Source organism: Oncorhynchus clarkii, chromosome 16 (genome assembly GCF_045791955.1).
Source record: "Oncorhynchus clarkii lewisi isolate Uvic-CL-2024 chromosome 16, UVic_Ocla_1.0, whole genome shotgun sequence".
Classification (NCBI taxonomy): domain Eukaryota; kingdom Metazoa; phylum Chordata; class Actinopteri; order Salmoniformes; family Salmonidae; genus Oncorhynchus; species Oncorhynchus clarkii.
The window spans coordinates 4,526,545-4,543,006 of NC_092162.1; the positions used below are offsets into that span (position 1 = coordinate 4,526,545).

Below are 16,462 nucleotides of genomic sequence, written 5' to 3' on the forward strand. Positions count from 1 at the left end.
GGTTTATTATGGATCCTCATTAGTTCCTGCCAAGGCAGCAGCTACTCTTCCTGGGGTTTATTATGGATCCTCATTAGTTCCTGCCAAGGCAGCAGCTACACTTCCTGGGGTTTATTATAGATCCCCATTAGTTCCTGCCAAGGCAGCAGCTACTCTTCCTGGGGTTTATTATGGATCCCCATTAGTTCCTGCCAAGGCAGCAGCTACTCTTCCTGGGGTTTATTATAGATCCCCATTAGTTCCTGCCAAGGCAGCAGCTACTCTTCCTGGGGTTTATTATGGATCCTCATTAGTTCCTGCCAAGGCAGCAGCTACTCTTCCTGGGGTGATATTAGTTCCTGCCAAGGAAGCAGCTACTCTTCCTGGGGTTTATTATGGATCCCCATTAGTTCCTGCCAAGGCAGCAGCTACTCTTCCTGGGGTTTATTATGGATCCCCATTAGTTCCTGCCAAGGCAGCAGCTACTCTTCCTGGGGTTCAGCAAAATTAAGGCAGTTTATACAAATGTTGCTGAAGATTCAGTAGCTAATCGTCTGAATGGATCATTTCTTTGTTATTGTGTAGTGGGAAAGACGTGAGTGAAGAATGTCGGGAATAAAATGGCACGACAGGCCTGACGGAAACGGCAAATTGATCGGTGAATTTTCAAAAAAGTTGACAAAACAAAATATCCTAGACATACTTCAATATGGTTATTATATCAACTCTTGTGCATAAAGGCATTTCCATCATCTCTCCCGTAATTGATTTAACCGACACAAAAAGATCCAACCTTGTCTAGCCGATTTTTGTTTTGTCAACGTTTGGATAGTTTAGCCTACCGACTGATTTGCTGTTTCCATCAGGCCTGTCTGTTTACTTTTCTCACTTAAAAAGGTTGGATGGAAACCTGGTTAATGACAGATATTCAATCTATGTTATAAACTGGGGGAAAACTAAATTATACAACAAATTTGATCTATTTATACATTTGAATACAAATATCCCTCAAAGTACTACAGAAACTCTGTTTCAGATCGACTAAGAGCAAACAAGGCTCTGTTGCTTTAAAGAGTTGTATTACCCTTCACAGTTCCATTAGAACACCTTCACAGTTCCATTAGAACACATTCACAGTTCCATTAGAACACCTTCACAGTTCCATTAGAACACATTCACAGTTCCATTAGAACACCTTCACAGTTCCATTAGAACACATTCACAGTTCCATTAGAACACCTTCACAGTTCCATTAGAACACATTCACAGTTCCATTAGAACGTTCCCATTTCTACAGCACATCTACATTCTGAGGCCGTAGGATCTAGCCTGGTCCCAGATCTGTTGTCTCCTCCTATAGCCTGGTCTCAGATCTGTTGTCTCCTTATATAGCCTGGTCTCAGATCTGTTGTCTCCTTCTATAGCCTGGTCCCAGATCTGTTGTCTCCTTCTATAGCCTGGTCCCAGATCTGTTGTCTCCTTCTGTAGCCTGGTCCCAGATCTGTTGTCTCCTCCTATAGCCAATTGTTGTCATATGTCATTGCCAAGCCAGTCTATAGGATGAGACAACAGATCTGGGACCAGGCTACAGAAGGAGACAACAGATCTGGGACCAGGCTATAGATCAATGATATAAATAATGATGGAAGAAAAAACTTTAGTGCTTTAAATGAAATTATGGGCAGAAAGACCAATTCAACTCCGTCTTTCATCGAATCAGATGGCTTATTCATCACAAAACCATTTGATGTTGCCAATTATTTTAATGATTACCTCATTGGAAAAGTGGTCAAACTTAGGCAGGAAATGGCAACAACGAACAGTGAGCCATCGTATTCATGCATTAAAAAAAAAAAACGAATGATGAATGAAAAGCATTACAAGTTTGAATTTTGTAAAGTTAGTGTGGGAGAGGTGGAAAAATGATGTAACCTATCCTATAACTGTAGATACATTCAGGAAGTAATGCATACACATGTAACCTATCCTATAACTGTAAATACATTCAGGAAGTAAAGTATACACATGTAGTCTATCCTATAACTGTAGATACATTCAGGAAGTAAAGTATACACATGTAACCTATCCTATAACTGTAGATACATTCAGGAAGTAAAGTATACACATGTAGTCTATCCTATAACTGTAGATACATTCAGGAAGTAAAGTATACACATGTAGTCTATCCTATAACTGTAGATACATTCAGGAAGTAAAGTATACACATGTAGTCTATCCTGTAACTGTAGAAACATTCAGGAAGTAAAGTATACACATGTAGTCTATCCTATAACTGTAGATACATTCAGGAAGTAAAGTATACACATGTAGTCTATCCTATAACTGTAGATACATTCAGGAAGTAAAGTATACACATGTAGCCTATCCTATAACTGTAGATACATTCAGGAAGTAAAGTATACACATGTAGCCTATCCTATAACTGTAGATACATTCAGGAAGTAAAGTATACACATGTAGCCTATCCTATAACTGTAGATACATTCAGGAAGTAAAGTATACACATGTAGCCTATCCTATAACTGTAGATACATTCAGGAAGTAAAGTATACACATGTAGCCTATCCTATAACTGTAGATACATTCAGGAAGTAAAGTATACACATGTAGCCTATCCTATAACTGTAGATACATTCAGGAAGTAAAGTATACACATGTAGCCTATCCTATAACTGTAGATACATTCAGGAAGTAAAGTATACACATGTAGCCTATCCTATAACTGTAGATACATTCAGGAAGTAAAGTATACACATGTAGCCTATCCTATAACTGTAGATACATTCAGGAAGTAAAGTATACACATGTAGCCTATCCTATCACTGTAAATTAATTCGTTCTACTAGGTGGGATGAAACATTTTATTTCATACAAAGAACACAAAAAGTTAAAAACAAGTAATGATCTTGTAGACAAAGAGAATAGCCACTGCAGCATTAAAAATAGTTTTATTTCATATAGCACTGTGGTGAATAACTATCTAGTTTTTGGTGTTCGAAAAGAGGCTATAATATATAATATAATTATATAAGCCAATTTGCATTTATAATACCATTAGAGCTTCAATATTACATTGGGTTTAACAAAAACTCTTGTCAAATACATCTTCGGAATGGTAACATATAGTGGGGAGAACAAGTATTTGATACACTGCCGATTTGGCAGGTTTTCCCACTTACAAAGCATGTAGAGGTCTGTAATTTTGATCACAGGTACACTTGAACTGTGAGAGACGGAATCTAAAACAAAAATCCAGAAAATCACATTGTATGATTTTTAAGTAATTAATTTGCATTTTATTGCATGACATAAGTATTTGATACATCAGAAAAGCAGAATTTAATATTTGGTACAGAAGCCCCGAAACCTGAAGGATCTGGAGAAGGTCTGTATGGAGGAGTGGGCCAAAATCCCTGTTGCAGTGTGTGCAAACCTGGGCAAGAACTACAGGAAACGTATGATCTCTGTAATTGCAAACAAAGGTTTCTGTACCAAATATTAAATTCTGCTTTTCTGATGTATCAAATACTTATGTCATGCAATAATATATATATATATAATATAATGCAAATTAATTACTTAAAAATCATACAATGTGATTGAATGGGATTTTTGTTTTAGATTCCGTCTCTCACAGTTGAAGTGTACCTATGATAGAAATTACAGACCTCTACATGCTTTGTAAGTAGGAGAACCTGCAACATTGGCAGTGTATCAAATACTTGTTCTCCCCACTGTAGATACCGTCCACAATAAGCACAATAAGCATATATTTTCACAGATAACAATATATAAGGCACTTACTTGTTATTACAAAATAATAAACAAAACCATTATAATGAATTTTCATTATAGATAATCAAAAAAGTATGAACCATCCTTTAATACCGATACTAATTACACAGATTATACAAATTATACAGATTACACAGATTATACTAATTACACAGATTACAAAGATTATTCAAATTATACAGATTATACAGATTATACTATTTACACAGATTATACAGATTATACAAATTATACAGATTATATGTATACAGATTATACTAATACAGATTATACTAATTACACAGATTATACAAATTATACTAATACAGATTATACTAATTATACAGATTATACTAATACATATTATACAGATTATACAAATTATACAGATTATACTAATACATATTATGCTAATTATACAGGTTACACTAATTATACAGATTATACTAATATATATTATACTAATTATACAGTTTATAGTAATTATACATTAATATTTCCTTCGTACTAGATATTTGTTGGATATTACAAACAAAATCCCAGTTCAGAAAATCTATATTTTTCCATTAATTATTACTGTAAAATACATCAAACATAACAGAAAGCATACTTATAAAATGACCCCATTTAATAATATATATCAGAATAATAAATGCAGGAAAGGTGGTGTATAAAATAGAAAGATGAACTGTATGATTGACAGGATCTACAATAAGAGATCGGAGTCAACTTGAATGAATCGATTGAATCAAGTGAGATGAATAATCAATGAATTGATTCAAATGAATCATGTGCAGTTGTTTGGTTCTGTTTTCATAAAGGTATTGGACAGAAACGTTTCTGTCAGACAACACCCAGAATACATTGCATGTATAGTGCCTTCAGAAAATATTCAGACACCTTGACTTTTTCCACATTTTGTTACTTTACAGCCTTATTCTAAAATTGTATGAAATAGTTTTTTCCCTCATCAATCTACACACAATACCTCATAATGACAAAGAAGAAACAGGCTTTTAGACATTTTTGCATTCATAAAAAAAAAAGAAAACAGAAATATCACATTTACATAATTATTCAGACCATTTACTCAGTACTTTGTTGAAGTACCATTGGCAGCGATTACAGCCTTGAGTCTTCTTGGGTAGGACGCTACAAGCTTGGCACGCCTGTATTTGTGGAGTTTCTCCCATTCTTCTCTGAAGATCCTCTCAAGCTCTGTCAGGTTGGATGGGGAGCGTTGCTGCACAGCTATTTTCTGGTCTTTCCAGAGATGTTCGATCGGGTTCAAGTCCAGGCTCTGGCAGGGCCACTCAAGGACGTTCAGAGACTTGTCCCGAAGGCACTCCTGCGTTGTCTTGGCAGTGTGATCAGGGTCGTTGTCCTGTTGGAAGGTGAACCTTCGCCCCAGTCTGAGGTCCTGAGCGCTCTGGAGCAGGTTTTCATCAAGGATCTATCTGTACTTTGCTCCGTTTATCTTTGCCTTGATCCAGATTAGTCTCCCAGTCCCTGAAGAACATCCCCACAGCATGATGCTGCCACCACCATGCTTCAGCGTAGAGATAGTGCCAGGTTTCTTCCAGATGTGACGCTTGGCATTCAGGCCAAAGAGTTCAATCTGGGTTTCATCATACCAGATAATCTTTTTTCTCATAGTCTGAGAGTCTTTAGGCAAACTCCAAGCGGGCTGTCATGTGCCTTTTACTGAGGAGTAGCTTCCGCCTGGCCACTCTACCATAAAGGCCTGATTGGTGGAGTGCTGCAGAGATGGTTGTCCTCCTGGAAGGTTCTCCCATCTCCACAGAGGAACTCTGGAGCTCTGTCAGAGTGACCATCAGGTTCTTGGTCACCTCCCTGACTAAGACCCTTTTCCCTCAATTTCTCAGTTTGGCCATGCTCTAGGAAGAGTCTTCTTACATTTAAGAATGATGGAGGCCACTGTGTTCTTGGGGACCTTCAATGCTGCAGAATTTTTTTGGTACCCTTCCCCAGATCTGTGCCTCGACACAATCCTGTCTCGGAGCTCTACTGACAATTCCTTAGACCTCATTGCTTGGTATTTTCTCTGTCATGCACTGTCAACTGTGGAACCTTATATAGACAGGTGTGTGCCTTTTCAAATCATGTCCAATCAATTGAATTTACGACACGTGGACTCCAATCAAGTTGTAGAAACCTGTCAAGGATAATCAATAGTAACAGGATGCACCTGAGTCACATAGCAAAGGGTCTGAATACTTATTTAAATAGGGTATTTGTTTTTTTTATTTTTTTTAATACATTTGACAAAAAAAACTGTTTTGCTTTGTCATTATGGTGTAGTGTGTACTGTAGATTACTGAGGATGTCATTTTTTTTAATCCATTTTTAGAATAAGTTTAAAGGGTCTCAATAATTTCTGAAGGCACTGTGTGTACAGTGGGTATGCGATACTGCAATATGTGCTTTCAACAGCTACTGATACTGAATATTTTGACCCACAGCAGTCTTGTGAGATATGGTTCTGACCCACAGCAGTCTGAGAAGATATGGTTCTGACCCACAGCAGTCTTGTAAGATATGGTTCTGACCCACAGCAGTCTGGGAAGATATGGTTCTGACCCCAGCAGTCTCTGAAGATATGGTTTTGACCCACAGCAGTCTGGAAAGATATGGTTCTGACCCACAGCAGTCTGGGAAGATATGGTTCTGACCCACAGCAGTCTGGGAAGATATGGTTCTGACCCACAGCAGTCTCTGAAGATATGGTTTTGACCCACAGCAGTCTGGGAAGATATGGTTCTGACCCACAGCAGTCTGGGAAGATATGGTTCTGACCCACAGCAGTCTGGGAAGATATGGTTCTGACCCACAGCAGTCTCTGAAGATATGGTTCTGACCCACAGCAGTCTGGGAAGATATGGTTCTGACCCACAGCAGCAGTCTGACCCACAGCAGTCTCTGAAGATATGGTTCTGACCCAAAGCAGTCTGGGAAGATATGGTTCTGACCCACACAACAGTGACCCACAGCAGTCTGGGAAGATATGGTTCTGACCCACAGCAGTCTGGGAAGATATGGTTCTGACCCACAGCACAGCAGTGACCCACAGCAGTCTGAAGATATGGTTCTGACCCACAGCAGTCTGGGAAGATATGACCCACAGCAGTTCTGACCCACAGCAGCAGTCTGACCCACAGCAGTCTGGGAAGATATGGTTCTGACCCACAGCAGCAGTCTGACCCACAGCAGTCTCTGAAGATATGGTTTTGACCCACAGCAGTCTGGGAAGATATGGTTTTGACCCACACAGCAGTCTGACCCACAGCAGGAAGATATGGTTCTGACCCACAGCAGTCTGGGAAGATATGGTTCTGACCCACAGCAGTCTCTGAAGATATGGTTCTGACCCACAGCAGTCTGGGAAGATATGGTTCTGACCCACAGCAGTCTGGGAAGATATGGTTCTGACCCACAGCAGTCTGGGAAGATATGGTTCTGACCCACAGCAGTCTGGGAAGATATGGTTCTGACCCACAGCAGTCTCTGATAAAAACATACAGTAACTAGTCCATGTTCTATATTTCCAATGAAACATGTTAGATGTAAAGTAATAAATATATGAACAGGTCATGTGAAATCCAGGTCTGACATCTTTATAGTCACTTTTTTAGTTAATTCACAGTTGATAAGATATGCTGTTGACCCCCAACAACATAATCCACTTCACCAGGAGCCAGGATTCAATCAAATGTGCATTGCACTGTTGACAAACGCACCTTTTATTAAAGGCACATTTCCCCGACATTAACGGAGATCTCGGTAAACAGTGCGGATGACCACTCAAGCATAAATTACTTTTAAAAGTGCTACGCGTTTGTTTTGTTGTTGTTTGTTGACAAACACACCTTTGATGGAATCCCAGCCTTGGTGATTTTATTAAGAATATTTTTTATTTTATTAAGAAATGAAATGAATGAACACATCAACATACAGTAAAAGCTGAAACATTACTCAAGTACTAGTACAGGTACGGTTGAAGTCGGAAGTTTACATACACTTTAGCCAAATACATTTATTAAACTCAGTTTTTCACAATTCCTGACATTTTAATTCTAGTAAAAAATGTCCTGTCTTAGGTCAGTTAGGATCACCGCTTTATTTTAAGGATGTGAAATGTCAGGATAATAGAAGAGAGAATGATTTATTTCGGCTTTTATTTCTTTCATCACATTCCCAGCGGGTCAGAAGTTTACATACACTCAATTACTATTTGGTAGCATTGCCTTGAAATTGTTTAACTTGGGTCAAACGTTTTGGGTAGCCTTCCACAAGCACCCCACAATAGGTTGGGTGAATTTTGGCCCATTCCTCCTGACAGAGCTGGTGTAACTGAGTCAGGTTTGTAGGCCTCCTTGCTCGCACTCGCTTTTTCAGTTTTGCACACTAATTTTCTATAGGATTGAGGTCAGGGCTTTGTGATGGCCACTCCAATACCTTGACTTTGTTGTCCTTAAGCCATTTTGCCACAACTTTGGAAGTATGCTTGGGGTCATTGTCCATTTGGAAGACCCATTTGCGACCAAGCTTTAACTTCCTGACTGATGTCTTGAGATGTTGCATCATGTCCACATAATTTTCCTCTCTCATGATGCCATTTATTTTGTGAAGTGCACCAGTCCCTCCTGCAGCAAAGCACCCCCACAACATGATGCTGCCACCCCCGTGCTTCACGGTTGGGATGGTGATCTTCAGCTTGCAAACCTCCCCCTTTTTCCTCCAAACATAACGATGGTCATTATGGCCAAACAGTTCTATTTTTGTTTCATCAGACCAGAGGACATTTCTCCAAAAAGTACAATCTGTCCCCATGTGCAGTTGCAAACCGTAGTCTGGCTTTTTTTATGGCGGTTTTGGAGCAGTGGCTTCTTCCTTGCTGAGCGGCCTTTCAGGTTATGTTGATATAGGACTCATTTTACTGTGGATATAGATACTTTTGTACCTGTTTCCTCCAGCATCTTCACAAGGTCCCTTGCTGTTGTTCTGGGATTGATTTGCTCTTTTCTCACCAAAGTACTTTCATCTCCAGGAGACAGAACGCGTCTCCTTCCTGAGCGGTATGACGGCTGCGTGGTCCCATGGTGTTTACACTTGGGTACAATTTTCTGAGGTCTAGGCTGATTTCTTTTGATTTCCGCATGATGTCAAGCAAAGAGGCAGTGAGTTTGAAGGTAGACTTTGAAATACATCCACTGATACACCTCCAATTGACTCAAATTATGTCAATTAGCCTATCAGAAGCTTCTAAAGCCATGGCATCATTTTCTGGAATTTAACCAAGCTGTTTAAAGGCACAGTCAACTTAGTGTATGTAAACTTCTGACCCACTGGAATTGTGATACAGTGAATTATAAGTGAAATAATCTGTCTGTAAACAATCGTTGGAAAAATTACTTGCGTCATGCACAAAGTAGATGTCCTAACCGACTTGCCAAAACTATAGTTTGTTAACAAGAAATGTGTAGAGTGGTTGAAAAACGAGTTTTAATTACTCCAATCTAAGTGTATGTAAACTTCCGACTTCCACTGTTATAACAAATTACTAAATGAACGAATCCTGTAAACACAGAGGCTGCGTTTAGACAGGCAGCCCAATTTTGATATTTCTTTTCACTAATTGGTCTTTTAACCAATCAGATCACCTCTGAAAAAAGGATTTGACGTAAAAAGATGTGATGTGATTGGTCAAAAGACCTGTCTAAACCCAGCCTAACAGATGTCACTTAAGCCCCATTTATACCTGGTTCTAACATGCATCCTTTGTCATGATCTTGTCCACGTTCTGATTGTGTCAACATTTTCAGACAGGTGTAGACGATTAAAAGATGCACTGTGATCTGATCTTCCTGACCACGCTCGGAGGTAGACGACCATTTAAAATCGTCGGTATCCCCCGCCTTCTAAAAATATTTCACAGGTGGCACCATTGACTTACGGCATCAAATTGTGTCTTAAAATAAATAAACAAATACTACTTTGAAAGAACGCCTGTCAGAATCATGAGGATACAGGGATGGAACCCAGGGAATCAATCTGGTCACAATGCGGACACAGTGGACGGGATATGATACATTTTTAATACCATGTGTAGACATATTTTCAGAAAATGTTAGCACAATAAGAATGCGGACAACCCAAAATGGGGCGGCAGGGTAGCCTAGTGGTTAGAGCGTTGGACTAGTAACCGGAAGGTTGCAAGTTCAAACCCCCGAGCTGACAAGGTACAAATCTGTCGTTCTGCCCCTGAATGTTCCTAGGCCGTCATTGAAAATAAGAATTTGTTCTTAACTGACTTGCCTAGTTAAATAAAGGTAAAAAAATAAAAATGTTAATGGTATGAAGAAAAGGCTAGAGGTACAGCTTAACATTGGGTAAGTGGGTAGAAGCTACTATGTCATAAAACACACAAGGTTTGGGGTCAATTCCACTTCAATTCAGGAAGTAATTGAATCCTGACAAGACTTAAGTGAAATGGAATTGTCCCCAATTCACACATGTAGGGAACAGAGAAACAGGTCAAAATATATAAACATAATAACAATAACAACAGAGTATTGACGGTTGATCAGGCCTATTTTACTGACACAACACATTAGACGAGCCTCAACTCTTCATTAACCACTGGAGGGGTAAGTGAACCAGGTAACAGGCCAGGGAAGTGAAGTCAACTTAAGGCCAGGGAAGAAAACTAAAGGCCAGGGAAGTCAACTTAAGACCAGGGAAGTGAACAAGGGAAGTCAACTACAGGCCATGGAAGTGAACCAGGGAAGTCAACTTAAGGCCAGGGAAGTGAACCAGGGAAGTCAACTTAAGGCCAGGGAAGTGCCAGGGAAGTCAACTTAAGGCCAGGGAAGTGAACCAGGGAAGTCAACTAAAGGCCAGGGAAGTCAACTAAAGGCCAGGGAAGTGAACCAGGGAAGTGAACTACAGGCCAGGGAAGTGAACTACAGGCCAGGGAAGTGAACCAGGGAAGTGAACTACAGGCCAGGGAAGTGAACCAGGGAAGTCAACTAAAGGCCAGGGAAGTGAACCAGGGAAGTCAACTTAAGGCCAGGGAAGTGAACCAGGGAAGTCAACTTAAGGCCAAGGAAGTGAACCAGGGAAGTCAACTTAAGGCCAGGGAAGTGAACCAGGGAAGTCAACTTGACTTCGAGGTGAAGTTTACCCTACTGTAGGTAGATATCTAGGATCAGCTTCCCCTCCCCCAGACCCGACCTTAAACATTAGTGTAGAAAATGCTAAACTGACCCAAGATCAGTGTCTAGAGGGCAACTCCATGAACTTGCGGCCAGATAACGACAGGTTATTATTGCACGCGACGACAGTAGTACCCGAGGACCTTGCATTTTTCACACAGGTGCTGTGGGTGCTCCTTGCTCTGGTCTGAAACATCTAACCCATCAGGTTTCTCCAGAGGTCTCTACACAGAGAAACACGGGTAACATTAAGCTATTTAAAACACAGAGAAACACGGGTAACATTAAGCTATTTAAAAACACAGAGAAACACAGGTAACATTAAGCTATTTAAAACACAGAGAAACACGGGTAACATTAAGCTATTTAAAACACAGAGAAACACGGGTAACATTAAGCTATTTAAAAACACAGAAAAACACGGGTAACATTAAGCTATTTAAAAACACAGAGAAACACAGGTAACATTAAGCTATTTAAAACACAGAGAAACACAGGTAACATTAAGCTATTTAAAAACACAGAGAAACACAGGTAACATTAAGCTATTTAAAACACAGAGAAACACAGGTAACATTAAGCTATTTAAAAACACAGAGAAACACAGGTAACATTAAGCTATTTAAAAACACAGAGAAACACAGGTAACATTAAGCTATTTAAAACACAGATAAACACAGGTAACATTAAGCTATTTAAAAACACAGAGAAACACAGGTAACATTAAGCCATTTAAAAACACAGAGAAACACAGGTAACATTAAGCTATTTAAAAACACAGAGAAACACAGGTAACATTAAGCTATTTAAAAACACAGAGAAACACAGGTAACATTAAGCTATTTAAAACACAGAGAAACACAGGTAACATTAAGCTATTTAAAACACAGAGAAACACAGGTAACATTAAGCTATTTAAAACACAGAGAAACACAGGTAACATTAAGCTATTTAAAACACAGAGAAACACAGGTAACATTAAGCTATTTAAAAACACAGAGAAACACAGGTAACATTAAGCTATTTAAAAACACAGAGAAACACAGGTAACATTAAGCTATTTAAAACACAGATAAACACAGGTAACATTAAGCTATTTAAAAACACAGAGAAACACAGGTAACATTAAGCTATTTAAAACACAGAGAAACACAGGTAACATTAAGCTATTTAAAACACAGAGAAACACAGGTAACATTAAGCTATTTAAAACACAGAGAAACACAGGTAACATTAAGCTATTTAAAAACACAGATAAACACAGGTAACATTAAGCTATTTAAAAACACAGAGAAACACAGGTAACATTAAGCTATTTAAAAACACAGAGAAACACAGGTAACATTAAGCTATTTAAAAACACAGAGAAACACAGGTAACATTAAGCTATTTAAAAACACAGAGAAACACAGGTAACATTAAGCCATTTAAAAACACAGAGAAACACAGGTAACATTAAGCTATTTAAAACACAGAGAAACACAGGTAACATTAAGCTATTTAAAAACACAGAGAAACACAGGTAACATTAAGCTATTTAAAAACACAGAGAAACACAGGTAACATTAAGCTATTTAAAAACACAGAGAAACACAGGTAACATTAAGCCATTTAAAAACACAGATAAACACAGGTAACATTAAGCTATTTAAAACATAGAGAAACACAGGTAACATTAAGCTATTTAAAACACAGAGAAACACGGGTAACATTAAGCTATTTAAAAACACAGAGAAACACAGGTAACATTAAGCTATTTAAAAACACAGAGAAACACAGGTAACATTAAGCTATTTAAAACATAGAGAAACACAGGTAACATTAAGCTATTTAAAACACAGAGAAACACGGGTAACATTAAGCTATTTAAAACACACTGTATTCAACCTTTTATGTATCCAGGTCCCATTGACGTCCGAGGATCGCTTTTACAAGGGAGTGGCCACCGATATTTTTTTTATTTTTTTCTCCCAACTTCGTGGTATCCAATTGTTAGTAGTTACTATCTTGTCTCATCGCTACAACCCCCGTACGGGCTCGGGAGAGACGGAGGTCGAGAGCCATGCGTCCTCCGAAACACAACCCAACCAAGCCGAACTGCTTCTTAACACAGCGCGCATCCAACCCAGAAGCCAGCCGGAAGCCAGCCGCATCAATGTGTGAGGAAACACCGTACACCTAGCGAGCTGGTCAGCGTGCACTGCGCCCGGCCCGCCACAGGAGTCGCTAGTGCGCGATGAGAAAAGGATATCCCTACCGGGCAAAACCTCCCTAACCCGGGCGACGCTGGGCCAATTGTGCGTCGCCCCACGGACCTCCCGGTCGCGGCCTGCTGCGACAGAGCCTGGGCTCGAACCCAGAGTCTCTGGTGGCGCCACCCGGCAGGCCCGGCCACCGATATTTAAAAGGTTTATAAATGGTTAATTATTAGTTTATAAATCAGTAATAAACACTTCAAAGTTACACAATCAGTTGAAATAATGTCCTTGAGACAATAGAACAATTGGATGGAGGTACGTCATGGTAGCCTGGTCTTATATGTAGGCCTATATGCAAGACAACACAAACAGATCGGGGACCAGGCTAATATCATGGATGATAAACTAAATGGAAGTATTCACCTGCTTGTGAGGGTAAACGTTGATGTGGCACTTGATACATTCTTGTCCCATGTTGGCCCAGGAGTTCCCACTCATCCACTTCCTCTTGCATTTAGGGCACTTGTATTCCCCGAAACATCTCTTCTTGCCCTGATATGGGGTCTGGCCTTCCCCTTTGGGCCGAGCCTGGAGACAAAGCATATAGAAGCATTGCACCGAATTTACAGATGAAACAACATCAAATGGTCCTATTTCATTTTAGTATACAGAGAGAAGTCTCTGTGCTCAGCAGGCCCTCTGCATCCAGGTGCTGCTTTTGGCAGATACAACAAGTACCCAGAAAAACAGTGTAAAAACTGCAAACTGTTTAAAAAAAAAAACGCAGACCGACCTTCACTTCTATTTATTTGTAAAATGCCGTGAATCAACTAACAATGTTCCACATACGACTTTCTTCGGTGTCACTGAATGACAGTGGCATTACGACCACTGACGTTACGACCACTGACAATGGTCTAACATTTCAGCAGCCACTCTTATCCAGAGTGACTCGTAGGAAAGTTAAGTGCCTTGCTCAACACATCGACATATTTTTCACCGAGTCGGGTCAGGGATTCCAACCAGCGACATTTCAGTTTCTGGCCCAAATCGCTTAACCGCTACCTGCCATCTTGACTCCAGGTGACGTGACGACCACTGACCACTGGTCTTGACTCCAGGTGACGTTACGACCACTGACCACTGGTCTTGACTCCAGGTGACGTTACGACCACTGACCACTGGTCTTGACTCTAGGTGGGTCTTGACTCTAGGTGACGTTACGACCACTGACCGTGGTCTTGACTCTAGGTGACGTTACGACCACTGACCACTGGTCTTGACTCTAGGTGACGTGAAGACCACTGACCACTGGTCTTGACTCTAGGTGGGTCTTGACTCTAGGTGGGTCTTGACTCTAGGTGACGTTACGACCACTGACCGCGGTCTTGACTCTAGGGGACGTTACGACCACTGACCACTGGTCTTGACTCTAGGTGACGTTACGACCACTGACCACTGGTCTTGACTCTAGGTGACGTTACGACCACTGACCACTGGTCTTGACTCTAGGTGACGTTACGAACACTGACCACTGGTCTTGACTCTAGGTGGGTCTTGACTCTAGGTGGGTCTTGACTCTAGGTGACGTTACGACCACTGACCGCGGTCTTGACTCTAGGTGACGTTACGACCACTGACCACTGGTCTTGACTCTAGGTGACGTGAAGACCACTGACCACTGGTCTTGACTCTAGGTGACGTTACGACCACTGACCACTGGTCTTAACTCTAGGTGACGTTACGACCACTGACCACTGGTCTTGACTCTAAGTGACGTGAAGACTACTGACCACTGGTCTTGACTCTAGGTGACGTTACGACCACTGACCACTGGTCTTGACTCTAAGTGACGTGAAGACTACTGACCACTGGTCTTGACTCTAGGTGACGTTACAACCACTGACCGCGGTCTTGACTCTAGGTGACGTTAGGACCACTGGCCACTGGTCTTGACTCTAAGTGACGTTACGACCACTGACCGCGGTCTTGACTCTAGGTGGCTTTACGACCACTGGCCACTGGTCTTGACTCTTGGTCCACATATTGTATATTTAGAAATACATTACATTGCCAAATGCACATAATGTGTATAAATAAATCAAATCGCCTCCCATCACTTTAGCAGGAGATTTATCAGGAGGAGATAACATATTGTGTTTCTCAACTTTAGCAGGAGGGGATAACATATTGTGTTTCTCAACTTTAGCAGGAGGAGATAGCATATTGTGTTTCTCAACTTTAGCAGGAGTGATAACATATTGTGTTTCTCAACTTTAGCAGGAGGAGATAACATATTGGGTTTCTCAACTTTAGCAGGAGGAGATAACATATTGGGTTTCTCAACTTTAGCAGGAGGAGATAACATATTGTGTTTCTCAACTTTAGCAGGAGGAGATAACATATTGGGTTTCTGTGGAGCATTGCCAGCTCAAATCACTGAAGCAGAATTATGAAGAGATTTGATAACAGCCTCGTTAAGGTTAAGATGAAGGGAAAAGCATAATCACATTGAATGTTGGTGTAAGTTTCTGTCAAACTGCATATTGAGAAATAAGGCAGTATCCCCTATGGACCCCTATTCACTATATAGAGCACTACTTCTGACCAGAGTCCTATGGACCCCTATTCACTATATAGAACACTACTCAAAGTGAGTTCCAATAGAACATGAAGTGAGTTCCAATAGAACAAGGAGTGAGTTCCTATAGAACAAGGAGTGAGTTCCTATAGAACACAAAGTTAGTTCCTATAGAACACGAAGTGAGTTCCAATAGAACATGAAGTGAGTTCCTATAGAACACAAAGTGAGTTCCTATAGAACATGAAGTGAGTTCCAATAGAACAAGGAGTGAGTTCCTATAGAACAAGGAGTGAGTTCCTATAGAACACAAAGTGAGTTCCTATAGAACATGAAGTGAGTTCCAATAGAACATGAAGTGAGTTCCTATAGAACAAGGAGTGAGTTCCTATAGAACAAGGAGTGAGTTCCTATAGAACAAGGAGTGAGTTCCTATAGAACATGAAGGAAGTTCCTATAGAACATGAAGTGAGTTCCAATAGAACATAAAGTGAATTCCTATAGAACATGGAGTTCTCTAGTTCTATGGAGTGTTCTATGGTCCAGCAATGCTCCCTGAGGAGCATAGCGGAGGCCCAGCCCAGTGATGGACCAATCACAGCCCTCCTCCTCTACAGGACACATACCTCAGCCTCTCTGTCATCCTTCCCTCCCAGCTGGCCTCTGTCGGCCAA

General features: G+C 40.4%; 1 protein-coding gene across 1 annotated transcript in view; it reads right to left on the reverse strand.

Annotated features, from left to right (window-relative positions):
- Nucleotides 1-9,869: 9,869 nt before the first annotated feature.
- Nucleotides 9,870-16,462, reverse strand: part of LOC139367409 (zinc finger CCHC domain-containing protein 24-like) — a 33,872-nt gene continuing 27,279 nt past the window's right edge. Inside the window, exons 3-4 of the mRNA XM_071105612.1 lie at nucleotides 13,631-13,795; nucleotides 9,870-11,233 (exon numbers count right to left, since the gene is read on the reverse strand). Of these exons, the coding sequence (XP_070961713.1) occupies nucleotides 11,120-11,233; nucleotides 13,631-13,795 (279 nt within the window). The 3' untranslated portion in view covers nucleotides 9,870-11,119. The remainder of the gene's footprint in view (nucleotides 11,234-13,630; nucleotides 13,796-16,462) is intronic.